This window comes from Colletotrichum paranaense (assembly GCF_030867605.1).
Source record: "Colletotrichum paranaense strain IMI 384185 chromosome Unknown Scaffold_3.1, whole genome shotgun sequence".
In the NCBI taxonomy this organism is placed as follows: domain Eukaryota; kingdom Fungi; phylum Ascomycota; class Sordariomycetes; order Glomerellales; family Glomerellaceae; genus Colletotrichum; species Colletotrichum paranaense.
The window spans coordinates 2,732,618-2,748,171 of NW_026848961.1; the positions used below are offsets into that span (position 1 = coordinate 2,732,618).

A 15,554-nucleotide genomic window follows, 5' to 3' on the forward strand; every position below is an offset into this window, starting at 1 on the left:
AGCACATTCTACTGGAAGGGAAGGGTCGGGATCATAGTATTTAGGCAGCGTCACATGGCAAAAGGCGTGGGCGGACAGGCTGCATAGATGCTGGGAGAACAACATAGGTGCAATAACATAGGTGCATCATGGAATCTTGTTCTATTTTAGATGGTTCAGCAGAACATGGCTGCGAGGACTTTTGTTTATCATGACTTGAACAACAATAAAAGAATTTTTACCGCACAACGGCATCCTTCAAGCTGGGAACAGTGCAAAGACCGCCAGACTTGGTCTTGAGCTTGCCAAGACCCTGCTTTCCAAGCGCTTCAACAACACCAGCATCAAAGGCAACGGCCAAGTCGTCGGTGGTGGTGAAGCCAGGCTGGAAGGTCTCCCAGATCTTCTTCTTGGGGTTCAGGACACCCTCGGGTTCACCTTCCCAGCCCTCAAAGTTGATACGCTCACCTGCCTTGGCATCAGCGGGGGGAGTGACGAGCTCGACAGGTCCCTTGTGATCGTCGACCTCGCCTTCCTTAAGTTTGGGAGAAGCGGCAAGAACCATAGCGCACGACTTGATGCCGCGCATCTTGACGGGCTTCAGGTTGCAGACGACGACGACCTTGCGGCCTTGCATAGACTCGAGGGGCACGAGGCCGTTGAGGCCAGAGCAGACGGTGCGGCAAACTTGGCCCTCATACTCGGTGGTGTCATCATTGGGCTCGTCGCCGACGGCAATGGTGGAGACGTAGAGGGAGTCGGCCTCGGGGTGCTTGATGGCCTTGAGGATGTGGCCGACACGGAGGTCGATGAGGGCAGGGGAGAGAGGGGCAGCAGCAGGAGCAGCCTTCTGGGGCTTGGGGGCCTTGGCCTTCTTCTCCTTCTTGGGCTGGCCCTCACCGGCACCGACAGCGGCCTTGACCTTGTCCTTGGCCTCGGCGACAACCTCCTTGACCTTCTCGCCAGCGCTCTTATCCTTCTTCGGCTCCTTGGTGCGGTCGGGCAGGGCCTTGTCACCAGCAGCAGCGCCACCGGCGGCGGCGGCAGCGGCCTTCTCCTTCTTGAGACGCTCTTTCTCGGCCTTGGCATCGACGGGGGGCTTCACGTAGAGGACCTCGTCGAGGTCAACCTTGACCTTATCGTCGGCCTTGACATCGGCGGCGAAGGCGGGAAAGTTCTGGACGAAGTCAAGGTGGCGGACGATATTGGGGTAGCCCTTCTCGCCGGTGCGCTGCTCGGGGGACCAGGAGGCGACGAGGGGACGGACGGCGGAGTAGAGAGCGGTGTCGGCCTTGCTGGGCTTGGTGCCGAGAAGGGTGGTGCGAGTGCTCAGGTGAGAGTTGAGGGTATCGAGGATAGGGGAGGCCTCGTCGGGCTTAGACTGTTGGAGACGAGTGGCAGTGGTGAGCCATTGCTGGATCTCGGTCTCCTCGTTGGCAGTGTAGGTGGTGTTGGAGGCCATTCTTGCGAATCGGAACGGGGAGATGCTGCGTGAGCTGGGTCGGATAGCGCGTAGTGAAGAAAGCATCAGGTGTGAGTCTGAGGTGGAATTTTTACCTGTGTGGCTCTGCGGGGTAGGTGGCAGCAACGGTGTGGTGGGAGGATTGCCCCTCCACGCAGTTCACCTCGATTGGATGCCTCAGGCTGAAGCTCTCAGTAATCGGTGAGGGCTGACCGAGACGACTGTTCGGTGTGCGAAGGTGAGCGTTCTCTGGAGACTGTTTGATCACCTACATTCAAGGTATTTCAAATGATGCAGATAACTGTCCATCAAGAGAATACGGCTCATCTCATTCCGTCATTACACTCTTGGCTTTGGCCTGTTTCTATTTAACTCCCCTGGCTGCAATATGCAATTGTTCCTTGAGATTTGGGCCTAGTCGAACTCACCGCAACTCATCATACTGCATTCATTTCCTTCGAGTGGCATTATTTTATGCAAGAAGAGAAATATGCAAGACAAGGGTCTAAATTGCATCGCTGGGACCCCGATCTCCTTCCGATCCCCGACTGACTTCATGACGACGGCTGCCTGAAAGAAAAAGAGAAAAAAAGGAAAGAAGAACCGGGGCTTTAATTGAAAGCGACACGACATCACGTGCTAGCGCTTTCTCTTCGCGTCGCGCCCCTGCCATTTCCCCTGTCGCCCCGCGATCGCGCGCCCTTTGGCAGCTGAAGCCCGCTCGTTCCTGCTTCCTATTTTCCCCTTGCCACCACACCCTCACGCAATTATCTCAGGAACCTCACTATTTTTATACTGGAAGGAAACCTCACCTCAAATTACACAGCATTACATCGCCACCTTCCTTTTCTAGCATCTTTTTCTGCCTCAATCTCAATATTTCGATATTTTTGAGCCTTGGAGGCACAGACCTTCACTGCCAAATTTAGCGTCTCCCCTTGCATCATCGATTTGGATCACTTTTTTCTCTCCCGAATTCCATCACCACTGACGGAGTATTCCCACTCACTCACAAAGTCGAGGACGAAATCGAGGCCCCTGAGGAGTTATCAACTTCTAGAAAAATCACGACCTCATAATTTTGCTACTATCTCCCGGATCTGGTCTGAGCTGCGATCGATATGAGCTCATCAACGTCGGACGTGGAGTCCGTCATGTCCGCTATCCAGCGGTTCGACACCAGTGCACCTTCCTCACCACCTCGGGATGAGAGTGTTGAGCCCATGGATTCTGAGTTCGCTCTAATCATGAAGGAAGAGGCAAGGGCCAAAGCAGACAACAACAAGAAAGACAAAGCAGCACAAAAGTCCCAGAATCTCAAGAACCGCAGGAAGCGCAAGAATGAGCTCTCTAAAGAGGAGAAGCTCAAGTTGGCCAAGGAGCTGGATGAGCTGCTCAAGAAGTCTCAGGCGTTCAGCAAGATGCTCATGGAAAAGACTCAAGCAATGGGTCGGGTTGGCACAAGCTTGGAGGGCGAAGCCTTGGGTGACCACAGCCTGTCCCTCACTGCTCAACCCAAAATCATGAAGGGTGGCACCATGAGAGATTACCAGTTGGAAGGACTTACTTGGATGCGGGAAGTGTGCCTTCAGGGCTTATCTGGTATTCTCGCTGATGAGATGGGTCTTGGTAAGTCTTTCTGCCTCATCATTTGCACAACTTACACTCTTCTTCCTTTCATGTACGAGGATACTTCAGAGAGTCGAATACTAACCATGTTCAGGCAAGACGGTTCAGACCATCTCGTTGATTGCCAATTTGAGAGAGGAAAACTACCTTGGCCCTCATCTCATCGTTGCACCTTTGAGTACCCTTTCGAACTGGATGGACGAATTTGAGAAGTGGTGTCCTTCCCTTCCTGTCGTTCTCTTTCATGGAGACGCTCAGAAGCGCGCGGAAATCAAGAGGAAACACTTGACGCCAAATATGAAGAACGGCAACCCCACCAAGAAGTTCCCTGTGGTGTGCACATCTTACGAGATGGTCCTAAGAGAAAGGGCTACTTTGAGCAAGTTCAACTGGGCTTTCATCATCATTGTAAGTATTATTGCCTGACACCCTGGTTATCAAACCCGCTTGCTCACATTGCTTAGGACGAAGGCCACCGCATGAAGAATTTCGAGTCCAAGCTTTTCCAAGAGCTGGAGACTTTTGCATCAGCTACTCGTATGCTCATCACAGGAACACCCCTGCAGAACAACCTGAAAGAGCTTTGGGCTCTTCTTCATTTCCTACTGCCTATGATCTTCAAGAGCTACGAGGCTTTTGAGGCATGGTTTGACTTTGACGACCTCCAGGACGAAGAGGGCGCGCAGGAGTTCATTGCCGATCGCGAGAATCAGGAGCTCATCAAGAAGATTCACGTCATCCTCCAGCCGCTCCTTCTTCGTCGCGTCAAGGCCGACGTCGCCGCGCATCTTCCCAAGAAGCGCGAATACGTCCTCTTTGCGCCAATGACAAAAGAGCAAACCGATATGTACAATGCCATCAACGACAAGGATGTCGATACTCGCGCCTTCTTGGAGAAGATGGTCATCGACCGTCTCAGTGCCATCGCTCCTCCTGTCAAGAAGGAGAAAATCTCTGCCAAGAAGCTCGAGATTCCGATCCGAAGCAGCCCTCGAAAGACTAAGGGTGAGGCAGCTCCGGAGACTAAGAAACCCAATGCGTTCTCGGCAATGATGAACCGGGCTAGAAGCTCATCTTCCAAGCCCCAAGAAGCCACCAAAGCAACATCAAAAGCCTCATCGAAGGCATCCTCTCGGGCTGGCTCCAAGCGCAAGGAAGCACCCACTCTCGAAACACCACAGTCCAAGAGTGCCAAGTCATCGAGACAATCGACACCTTCGACCACTACACGAGGCCGGGTCACCCGTGGCCGTCGACGCTATGTTGATTCCGATCCTGACGACGAGGATAAGCTCTCCGATGATGAGTTCGAGGCCAAGCTTGCTCGAGAGGCAGAGGAGGCCGACCAGAATGACGATGATTCTGCCCCCGCTCTTTCCCCTGAGGAACAACACCAGGTCAACATTCTCGAGCAGGCGAAGAAGGAGATGTCAACCAAGAAGCTTGGAAACCCCATCATGCAGCTTCGCCTTGTGTGCAACTCTCCGCACAACTTCTTCGATCCTTGGGGATACGAGGGTAGTCCTCCCGTTGACGAGAGCATTGTCACATCATCCGGCAAGATGTTGATGCTTGATCGTCTGCTTCCTGCCTTGTTCAGCAAGGGTCACAAGGTCTTGATCTTCTCCCAGTTCAAGACTCAACTTGATATCCTTCAAGACTACTGCGAGCTTCGGAGATGGAAGGCCTGCCGATTGGACGGATCTGTCTCTCAGGAAAGTCGCCGCGACCAGATCAAGGAGTTCAACGAGAACCCCGAGTTCAAGATCTTCCTGCTTTCCACGCGCGCCGGTGGCCAGGGCATCAACCTAGCGAGTGCCGATACTGTGATTCTCTTCGATAGTGACTGGAACCCGCAGCAGGATCTCCAGGCGCAGGACCGCTGCCATCGAATCGGCCAGACTCGCCCCGTCATTGTCTACCGTCTCGCCACCAAGGGCACCGTTGAGGAGGAGCTTCTCATGAGCGCTGACGCCAAGCGTCGTCTCGAGAAGTTGATCATCAAGAAGGGATCCTTTAAGACGATGGGCCAGAAGATTGACCTGAAGGAAGACCTTGACGGCGAGACGCTCAAGTCTCTGCTGCTGAAGGATGGTCAGATTTTCAAGTACTCCGGTGACCACGAGGTCCTCAGTGACAAGGATCTCGATGTTCTATGCAACAGGTAAGTTTATCAGTGGCCTTTATCGAGATTTGAATATCTCTAACATGTTCTGCAGAAGCGACGAGGCCTACTCCAAGGCGGCCGAGGGCACCGCGAACGCCGACGGCTACAAGGTCATCGAGACTAGCTCCGACGGCATCACCATTGCCGGACAGTCGGCCGCTTAATGTTGTGCAGGCTACCATATCCCCTGTTTCCAACTTATACCGGCAAGATGGAGACTCAAGACAGAGACTCACCTGGCATGGCGTGTCCATTGCTGCCATACGCTTATGTCGATTGAACCCAACACCGCGGGGAATAGCATGATCCTGTGAAGGATTGTACAAAGAAGCTTCAGCAGATGATGCTGGATGATGGTAGCGAGAGACGAGGATGTTATTTACAAAGGCCAAAAGTAGGCCACGGATCAATTTTTTTGCTAGAATAGACGGCCATCCTTACATATCATGTATTCTGGACCGGATTTGCCTATTCTCTGGTGGCCACCGGTTCCCCCATTCTTGTACTTTTAGCGTTTGATACCCCAGGATTGGTCAGACGATTTGCTTAAGATAGCTTGAAATAACACTAGTATTTTGTTCATTCTTCTGGGATCTCTGGCCTCGCGAAATGTGTGCACACCAGAAGCTACGAATGAAACAAAAAGCGCGAAAGAAGAAAACGTTGCATAGTGTGAACAATGCTGCGGGCATACTCAGACTCTCACAAGTTCATATCCTCCCAAATAGTCTGCCTCACCACGAGGCCCTCAATCCAACGACCCACTTCGAAAATGAAGTCTCCGATATGCAACAGCACCTCCGCAGTGATATGGACGACAAGACGCTGCAAGCACGGACGGAACGTGTCAACGATCATGGTGTAGAGCATACAGAGCAAACTAGTACGAGCAAAGCTGGCGGCCAGCTGAAGGAAGAACCACTCAGTGCGGAAGAATTTGCGGTCGATCGCAGCCGCAGTCTCGTCGGGGAGCTCTTCGAGCCAAACGTGTAGAGCAAGGAGGATTTTCTGGGTTGATTCGCAGGGGTGTTGGGGCATGTAATCCGAGACCGTCCATACGAGCCACGACGTCTTTGCGACAATCCACCGGAGGATGAGGAAGACAAGGTGGACGACGAGATGAACAGCCAGGCTCAGCAGCAGCGGCGCATGCAGCATGCCCACCACGAAGCCGTAGAGATGGGCGAGGTTGTCGAGGTACCTATTGTCAGCGAAAAGTACGCAGCATACGATGATAGGATCGAAGAGATTGGGGAAGAAGAAGAGGCTGTGGAGGTAGCCCTCGACGAGCCAGCGGTTAAAGATACCTATCTGCGAGAAGACCTGTTCGTTCTTCTTGATCTTTTGGAAATTGGTCTTGAGAGGCGTCATTACGATGACGGCGTTGAGAATGAGGGTGAGGTAGATTGAGGCTGCGGCCAAGATGTGGTATGCGATGGAGAGGTCTGCACGGTAGAAGACCTTTTCGAGGGGGGTGATGAAGAGGGTGAAGATTGCGGCGAGTGAAATTGGTGGCCACATTGTTCGGATGGCTAGATAGAAGGGGCTTGTTGAGGCTGTCATGGTTGTTTTACCTGACGTCTCGCTAAGAGATTATGGGTTGATCGGATGTGCCAGATGGCTTTGGGTGTGGTACAGAGTCTGGTTTTTGCGTAGAGATGTGATGAGGTTGTTGGAGAGAGCAAGCTGCAGGGATATGTGCTCCTCGAATTGCAGATCGAACCAATGTTTATGAAGTGTTACTTGACAAAGCATCCAGCTATTAGATTCATTCTTGAATCTCCTTGGTGTTCGACCATGGTATCAGCGCCAGCCAGACAAAGCATCACGACCCAGGTTCTCTAAGGTGGCCGCTTTTCTGCCCTCGATCAAGAGATGATTGTGTACCTTACAATAGTCTGAAGCGCAACCCAGGCTTCGGCAGTGCGTGGACAAAGCCTCATTCGGAAAATCTCTGTCGGAAGATACCCACATCTGGCAACCCACCGAACCGATTGACGAGAAAGTTGGTCGAGGGAGATGTCACTGGAGTTATGAGAATGGAGCGGCCGAAGCGGCCGCACCACCCGCACGCCCGGATATAAGTATCAATCGCGGGTCAGCACCACCAAACCTGCTTCTTCACGGTCTACTTGAGCCGCTGATTCGTTGACTAGTCTCAGTACGTTCAAGTCTAATTCGATGCCGAGGCAGTTGGAAGCTTCCGCTTGACTATGTACGAGTCGTCGCCTTTGACACGGGGTCCTATTTCATGCCGTTGTGCGATCGAAGTCTGTGCATGATGCCAGTGACCAGACCAAGTTTCCGGAGTTTAGCTATCGATCTCAGGGATCGTGCAGCTACGAGTCTGGAGATCGTTGCTTCGACGCCAAGGACGAGAACTCAAGCGAGCAATTCTCGCGAGATAGCCATGCGCTATATAAACGACCCTCACTCTCGATGGTGAAGAGGTCTTGTTCTGAAGTAATCTCAACGCTCTCATCAGATCAAGTACCATACAAACTCGACAATTTTACCAGCAAATAGCTTCGCCGAGGATCTCAGAATGGCACCTCCAGCAAGCCTCCCCGCCCGCCGCCTTGGTGAGGCCGGCCCCGAGATCACCGCCCTCGGCGTAGGACTGATGGGCCTCAGCGTGGCTTACGGCAAGCCTGGGTTCGTGACCTTTGATCAGCCAGTTGCAGAAGAGACGTCTCAAATTGATTCCAATGCTTCCACAGATCCGACGAAGAGCGTCTCGCATTCCTCGATCGCGCCTGGGAGCTCGGCGCCACAAACTGGGACACGGCCGACGCCTACGGCGACAACGAGAACATCATTGGCAAGTGGTTCGCGCTGCACGCCGAGCGCCGCGCCGACATTTTCCTGGCGACCAAGTTTGGCTTGCGCGGGGAGATCAGGAACGACGGGACCTTTAGCATCAGGATTGACAGCTCGCCTGAGTACTGCCGCGAGGCGTGCGAGCGCAGCTTGAAGAGACTAGGCATCGAGAGTATTGATTTGTACTACATCCACCGCCTGGATGAGACCACGCCCATCGAGAAGACGATTGAGGAGATGGTTAAGCTGAAGAAGTGAGTGTGAGATTGGACAGTAACTAAACGTCATGTCCCGGCAGCTCCAGATTGCTGACAACTTACGCGAAGCGAGGGCAAGGTGAAGGCCTTTGGCATCTCTGAGTGCTCTTCAACCACCCTCCGCCGCGCCTACGCCATCCACCCCATCTCAGCCGTGCAGGTAGAATACAACCCCTGGTCTCTCGAGATCGAAGGCTCCGCCGGCACAGACCTGCTCAAGACATGCCGCGAACTCGGCGTCACGACCTTTGCCTACTCGCCGCTCGGCCGCGGCATCATGACGGGCCGTTACAAGTCGGCGGACGACTTTGAAGAGGGCGACTTCCGCCGCCAATTGCCACGGTACACGGGCGACAATTTCAAGAAGAACACGCAGCTCGTGGAGGACTTCGCCGCCGTAGGACGCGAGAAGCACGGTTGCTCTGCGGGGCAGCTTACGCTTGCTTGGTTGCTTGCACAGGGCGAGGATGTGGTGCCGATCCCGGGGACGAAGAAGATTCAGTATTTGGAGGAGAATATGGGGGCTTTGAAGGTTGTGTTGGGCAAGGAGGAGGAAAGGGAGTTGCGGGCTATGGTTGATGCTGCGGATGTGCAGGGTGATCGAAGTGCGGCTTTTGGCAACTATTCTGATTCGCCTGCTCTCTGAGGAATGAGGATGCCTCGATGCCTTCGATGGAAGTGATGACGGAAGCGGATGGTGATGATGGGGGCGGGGATGTCTCGGGAGTCGGCGTGGGTCCCCGGCCCCAGCGTCCGAGGCCCCGAAATCTGGGGAAGAGGGTTAAGGTCAGTGATCAAAAGTGAGATAAAGCAACCTTTCTCGCAGCCTCGTATAGCTAGATTGTAGCATATAGCATGTGGCCGAATGGTTGTGTTGAAACTCTCTCATATCATGAATGCTGCTAATATGCGAATGCAGATTCTGTGAGTTCCCCTCGGAGAAGAAGGCCGATGCCGGCTTGCGTTCGGAGATCGGAGTGGGTCACCGACACGCCGGTTGATAAGTAAAATGGTCGGCGTATGCGCGCTTGGGCCCGTCAATCAGTTGGTGTAGAAGTTCGTCTTATCAGTTTGGTGATACAACTTGAGCCGATTGTTGCTCCATGAGATTGCTACTAAACCTCACCATAGGTCCTCTTGATATCGCACTTGAAGGAAGATCCAACTCTTCCGCAATCCCCTCATAACATCAGCCATGGCTACTATCTACAAGACGGGCGAGGATGCTCGACTAGCGTGCCGCTCCGGTACCTTCACCTCAACCACAGCCGGTCAAGCCCCGACGTATCTCCAAGCGAACCTCATCGTTCTTCCACGACGCTACGCCGATGACTTCCGTCTTCTCTGCCACCGCAACCCAGTACCTTGCCCCCTCCTAGCAGAGTCATCAAGTCCAGGAGACTTCGATAAGCTCAAGTCCTATGTCAGATCACCAGACGGCGAGAAGATCCTACCCGTGGCCACAAACATCGACCTACGCCACGACTCGCCACGATACCGTGTCTATGAGGATAGCAAGCACGTCCCAGTCAACGGCGTTTGGGAACCAGTAAACGTGGAAGACAAGTGGCTTGATGGTGACCATGTAGGCTTCTTGATCGGATGCTCCTTCAGCTTCGAGAGGGCTCTCAACGAGTCTGGACTCACGCCGCGACACATGACGCATGACCGCAACGTGCCCATGTATCGTACCAACATCCCACTCTGCGCGGCCGGTGTCTTCAAGGGGGCAACATATGTAGTTTCCATGAGGCCGTACAAGGTGTCGGAGATTGAGAAAGTGAGAGATATCACCAGGCCTTTTGTGGCGACACATGGGGAGCCGATCGCGTGGGGATGGGATGGGGCGGAGAGGATCGGGGTAACGGATATCACGAAGCCTCACTGGGGCGATCCAGCGCTGCAGATGGACGGGAAAACTCTGTTCGGGCATGACGATGAGGAGTATGTGCCCGTCTTCTGGGGGTGCGGGGTCACGCCACAAGAGGCTGTGATGAGAGCCGATATCAAGGGTACGGTAATGGGGCATGCGCCTGGGCATATGGTCATCATGGATGTAAGAGAAGATGAAATCTTTCCCGTCTCATAGGTATGAAGTTGTATTAGCATAGGATCATGAGTCTTCTAGAAAACCCTTCATATTGATTCTCAAATGACATTTTTCCCTGAATGGATTGGTGTCGAAGACCTGCTCGAAGACCTACAACATCTATTCTAAGTCGTGAGGCCGGGCTGTGTTGTCAACTTGGACGAATTGACTCGGCCGAAGTCCGTCAATCACATCTCATGACGCGCCAGGGACTCATAAGCAATCAAGTCAATTGAAGTAGACTTACTGAAGACACCCAGACAGCCACTACGTCTGAGCGAACATCTGTTGTTTTCATTGTCATATGATGAAAGACCTTTGATCTCGCCTGACTTTTGCTTAGCAACAATGCTGCCCAAGTCCAGACAAACGCATGAAAGACACAAGACTCAAAGAACCTTGTGAGCAAGACAAGACAGGTCACCTGTCAAAGACTCAGAAAACATGAAAGCCGAAAGAATTGAAGTAATAGCACAATGGCCGACAAGACTGACCGAGAGCCTTGACTTTGGTATATGTATGACTTCGGTATTCTAGAGAAGATGCCGTATATTCGACTCACAAGAACCCATCACCAGCACATTCCATCACCTAAATCAAACAACTCACCCAGACCTCGTTACATCTTCAACCAAGTTTCCAATCAAATTTCCAACACCAGTTTCAACCTCCAATTGAATTCAATAGAATCTTCCTCCCCTTTCGCGTACAATCTCCATCTATTACTTACGCTTCGGCGCTGACGTACATTAGCACCCAACAAGATGCCCCCCAAGAAAGGCAAAGGCACCGCCTCTCCGAAGTCCTGGCTTCCCCCTGCAGGATATACTCCTCGACAGACTCGTGGACAGACTCGGAATCAACAACAGCAGCCCAACCTCTGGCAAGGACTCACTGATAGAGGAGAGGCATACGACGCCCAAGGCAACCATGTCTTGGTGCGCCCGGTGCGCCAGCGTCGAGGGGGACAGCAGACGGCGGCGCCTCCTGCTGTACTAACTGGTCCGCCGCCTCCCCCGCCTCCTCCTGGACCACCTGCTCCGCCGCCGCCGCCGCCGCCGCCCACTGCTCCTGTCCTGCCACCAATGCCTTCTCCCCATGATGCTGACTCTGGAGATGAATCTGATGACGGATCCGGTGGTGAGCCTGGGACCAAACCTGATGATGAATCTGGCGGTGAATCTGGCGATGAACCTAACAACGAATCTGGTGAAGAACCTGAGGTTGAGTCAGGTGATGAATCTGAAGAAGAATCTCAGGCTAGATCTGGCGATGAATCTGGCGATGAACCTGAAGCTGGATCAGGCGATGAATCTGTCGAGGAACCTGAGACGGAATCAGATAATGAATCTGGTGATGATACTGCAGGTCCTTCATCGGATCCCACGCCGCCAAAACGTCCTACGAGAACGCCCCTTCCGAATGGAAGACCAACCAAAATCAAGATCAATATAAAAGCAACAAAACCACAGACGTCACCAGTTACAGAGAGCCAAGACAGCAATGGTTCGGACTCTCCCGTTGGTCCATCTGCAGACGAATCCGACAGCGATCCCGAAGCGCCTGAAGAGAGCTCCGAGCCTGAAGAGCCCGAAGATGACGCCAGCCGTGACGACAATGAGGAGCAGACCGACAACTCTCAAAGAAGTGAAGGCAGTGACCCAGAGGGTCCACAGGATAGCGACCATGGCACACCAGACGAAGCCACGCGGTCGAGAAGATCAACTCCCGGGTCGGTCGGAGGAGACTCTGAGCAAATGTCCACCCCCTCAAAGACACCTCAAGAGAGAAAGGGGTCGAAGAACGAGGACCCGATTCAAGTAGGCAGCGAAGAATCGGAGAGTAGCGAGGTTCCCCTTGAGCCACGGAGCGAAGACTCTCAACAAGACGATGAACCGCATCAACCCACTATCGTCCACTATGGCAGCGATGACGAAACAGAAATGTTAGTTCATGAGAGGCCTGACCCAGACCAGACCTTCAACAATGGAGATGATACTCTCAACTTGGAGGACTATCCAAGCTCGGTTGGCGGAGATCCCGACTGGAGAGGAGAGTATGATGGAAGCGAGGATGACGGCGACGATCGTTATGATACCCAAAGTGGCAGCGTCGGAGGTGCCTATGAGGACAATGATAACAACGACGATGATTCTGAGGTCCACCTCCCCGACTACACGATATTTGAACCCGATGAAACCGAGGGCCAGCCTGAGATGGGCCGCGGACAAGGCAGCGAGTCGGAGCTTTCGAGGAAGTCCACGCCGGGCGGTGTCTCACCGGTCTTCCCTCGGAACGATCGTTCGCCCAGTCGCTCTCCGGACCCATCTGCTGGGGGACAGAAGCAGCCGCCAGGCTCGAATGGCGGGCAAGGCTCTACAGCCCAGGGAAGTAAGAACGGGCAGTCGAGTAGCAGCAACAAGGGCTCGTCAATAGGACGTGGAAACGGCTCTGCGGCAACGAAGAGGAAGAATGCTACTGGGAAGAGGGGAAGGCCTGAAGATGCCGCCGCAGACGACGAAGCCAGGCCACAGAAGCGACAAAGAGAGAACTCGCGCAGGGCTGCGGTGCCGACGGTGAGAAACGAGTTCCCTCGGACCCAATATCGCCAAATATGTCCTTACCCAAGCCCCCGGGAGTCACAACCTAAGGCTTCAGACAAGCGGGCAACAGCAAAAAGACCAAGCAGCTCGCTTGACGAAACAGTAGAGAAGCCTGCGAAGAAGACGAGACTGTTATAAGGGGAACGTGAAGGAGATTTAGACATGCAACAAGATGTTTGATTGGTATGATCTTTAGAGCCGTAGATTTTGTTCGAATTGACATTGCCCTACTTAAGCATTACTGAGCTAGCAAGAATTTGGATCATGCACGCGTACCTTACCACCTGGTGATTCCTCCTCTATCAAGAGTGCTTGCCGGGCTCGTGGACGGGCGTCCTTTGATGGGCAGATGACAGGATCAGGAGCGTATTCCTTGAGGCACTAGGGTAATCAGCATAGCTTGGACCAACATGATTTCTCCCCATGTCCAGTTCGTACGATGGACATGGTAGAAGCAATCCGCGCACGCGCGCAACTTTTCTTTGTTGTATTGGCGTTGGAAACGCTGGGTATCATAGCATATCTTCGTCTTCGTCATAATCGCCGTCCCCACTGCCTCGTTCCTCCTCTTCCTCACGCCTACTGGCTTCCGCACTGGCGCCAATCTTCCGCACGCCCTCTATGACGCCCAGGAAGAAGCCGCGGCTCTCAGCCAGCTCCATCGCTCCAACTCCCCGTAAACTCATGACACCGCCTACACCGTCGGACAGGTCCTGTGTACTCTTGCGCATCTTGGCAGATCGCACCTCCTGAAGGTCCTTGAGGAGAGACCTTACCTCGGAAGTTGATGGTATATCGTCGGATGCGTGTGCCAGCAGGACCTCGGCGAGCTCGAACCAGTGGTAGGGGAGCGCATTCGGGGGCGCGTCGGCTGTACATGAGGGCAGGAACGGTGGTGACAGGGTTTCGTCGAGGGTCGCGCCTAGTCGACGGGCATTGCCTCTTGCATCGCCGCGCGCAGGAGGTGGCGGGGGAGCAGAGAAGGCATCGGGGTTGAGTGTAGTTTCTTGATGGACAATCTTGGCGAGGGAGGTTGGATGGAGCCACTGGGGTGGAACAATGTTTGCTCGTCGTTGCTTCTTGAGGAGGAGTGCCAGCCAAAGAGGTAAGTTGGCACGTGCCGGGGGTCGCAAGGCTGGAGTTGCACCCTGGGAAAAGCATCGAGAGTTAGCAAAAGAATCTATCCGCGACGCGTCGCGGGGTAAAGTGGAAGGGGCTGCTGCTCCGTTCTTACGCTGAGAAGATCGATGCTTTCCAGCCGCTGACGGGGGACGATTGTGACGAGCTCCATCTCGCACAGAAAAGCCACTTCGGTGGGTACGAGACCCGAGGGGAGAGGCAAAGCCATCGTTAGTTTTCGCAAACAACACCTGTCGCTGCAGCAAGCCCCCGTCGAGGTTTGAAGCTGCAAATCGCCCTACTCGAAAGACGCGTCCAGTTTGGTGGTGCGACGGCGCCGCGGGGTTGCGCACGGAAGTAGCCGGCCCGCTTCGGTGGGATTGTACCTGAAGCTCGGGCTTTTTTGACGACAGGGGCCAGGTGCTGATAGCAAAGGAGTACGTACCGCCTCGATCGGGGAACCGGGCAGAGCTCCACCGTGCGCTAGGCCTGGAACTCCACTTATCCCCGGAAGAAGACCCACTTCCAGCCCGGGTCCTCCGAGCCGTCTACCAGGGTCATGGAGGAGCCCAGCTGTCCAGGCCCCCAGGGCGCGATGGGATTAAGATAAGGTAATGCGCCCTACGTAAGGCTGGGCGATAAGTGAAAAGGCCAGGATGCATAAGAGCTGAGGTTGTTCCTTGCCTTGACCAGCTGAACCCTCCGGGCTGGCCAATTCCAGGCGGGTCCGGAGCGTAGTGGTCTAATATGTGAAGAGGTGGCACTGCAATGTTGGATGAATCTGGACTCTCCACATATGCTCGTTATTTTTACTTTTTGTGCTACCAAATATCCATGACCGCGCCAAGCTAGAAATGGGCGGATACATTATGAGTACAAGGGAAGCAACAAAATTCTCGTTCTCGCCAATCGGCGCTCAGTCCGCTCTGTCACGCCAATAGCGCGTCAATGAGATGGCCATTCGAACAAGTGCGACAGGTCACAGGTATTGACGTCCCTCGGCCTCGTTCTCACCTGAGACATCACCTTAGCTAATCGGCCCTGAGAGATCTGTGTCACCTCATCTACTAGGGAAAGGGGACTTCTGCTCCTCAACGGCTGCAACCCTACAGCTGCAGATCTCTCCTCACTCTTCTTTTCCTTCTCCGCGTCGCCTAACCCAACCACTCGAGCCAAAGGTCCCTGGACTTTGAACTTCTGAACTGCTGTCTCGAGCGGGTTGGGCCGGCCCTGTCGTCCCATCTAGAGTTCATTATTGCATTGCCGTTCCGTCACCTGGAAGCTCCACCGACCATCCGGAGGATTATGTCAGAGGACTGTCCAATCGTTCAAAGCAACGATCTAGATTCCTGTTCCGTGGCGGCCGCCGCATGGCCGCAGTCCCTCACGCTCTCATCTTCTTCCTCCGTGATACTCGGGACCGGGCCCA

General features: G+C 53.9%; 7 protein-coding genes across 7 annotated transcripts; 4 read left to right on the forward strand and 3 right to left on the reverse strand.

Moving 5' to 3' along the window:
• Window positions 1-217: 217 nt before the first annotated feature.
• On the reverse strand, window positions 218-1,441 carry CPAR01_04493 (methionyl-tRNA synthetase; the record flags this gene model as incomplete). Its single annotated transcript, XM_060488773.1, has 1 exon — window positions 218-1,441. The coding sequence occupies one exon, from the start codon at window positions 1,439-1,441 to the stop codon at window positions 218-220; it is 1,224 nt and encodes a 407-aa protein (XP_060352979.1).
• A 1,121-nt stretch (window positions 1,442-2,562) lies between these two features.
• Window positions 2,563-5,401, forward strand: CPAR01_04494 (SNF2 family domain-containing protein; the record flags this gene model as incomplete). Its single annotated transcript, XM_060488774.1, has 4 exons — window positions 2,563-3,070; window positions 3,165-3,478; window positions 3,535-5,234; window positions 5,290-5,401. 4 exons carry the CDS (start codon window positions 2,563-2,565, stop codon window positions 5,399-5,401), a joined length of 2,634 nt encoding a protein of 877 aa, XP_060352980.1.
• A 538-nt stretch (window positions 5,402-5,939) lies between these two features.
• Window positions 5,940-6,800, reverse strand: CPAR01_04495 (uncharacterized protein; the record flags this gene model as incomplete). The annotated part of the gene is made up of 1 exon (XM_060488775.1): window positions 5,940-6,800. The coding sequence occupies one exon, from the start codon at window positions 6,798-6,800 to the stop codon at window positions 5,940-5,942; it is 861 nt and encodes a 286-aa protein (XP_060352981.1).
• A 982-nt stretch (window positions 6,801-7,782) lies between these two features.
• On the forward strand, window positions 7,783-8,960 carry CPAR01_04496 (aldo/keto reductase; the record flags this gene model as incomplete). The annotated part of the gene is made up of 3 exons (XM_060488776.1): window positions 7,783-7,892; window positions 7,958-8,311; window positions 8,384-8,960. 3 exons carry the CDS (start codon window positions 7,783-7,785, stop codon window positions 8,958-8,960), a joined length of 1,041 nt encoding a protein of 346 aa, XP_060352982.1.
• A 549-nt stretch (window positions 8,961-9,509) lies between these two features.
• CPAR01_04497 (uncharacterized protein) lies at window positions 9,510-10,403 on the forward strand (the record flags this gene model as incomplete). The annotated part of the gene is made up of 1 exon (XM_060488777.1): window positions 9,510-10,403. One exon carries the CDS (start codon window positions 9,510-9,512, stop codon window positions 10,401-10,403), a length of 894 nt encoding a protein of 297 aa, XP_060352983.1.
• Window positions 10,404-11,167: 764 nt separating this feature from the next.
• On the forward strand, window positions 11,168-13,144 carry CPAR01_04498 (uncharacterized protein; the record flags this gene model as incomplete). The annotated part of the gene is made up of 1 exon (XM_060488778.1): window positions 11,168-13,144. One exon carries the CDS (start codon window positions 11,168-11,170, stop codon window positions 13,142-13,144), a length of 1,977 nt encoding a protein of 658 aa, XP_060352984.1.
• Window positions 13,145-13,518: 374 nt separating this feature from the next.
• On the reverse strand, window positions 13,519-14,354 carry CPAR01_04499 (uncharacterized protein; the record flags this gene model as incomplete). The annotated part of the gene is made up of 2 exons (XM_060488779.1): window positions 13,519-14,154; window positions 14,241-14,354. The coding sequence occupies 2 exons, from the start codon at window positions 14,352-14,354 to the stop codon at window positions 13,519-13,521; spliced, it is 750 nt and encodes a 249-aa protein (XP_060352985.1).
• Window positions 14,355-15,554: the final 1,200 nt, after the last annotated feature.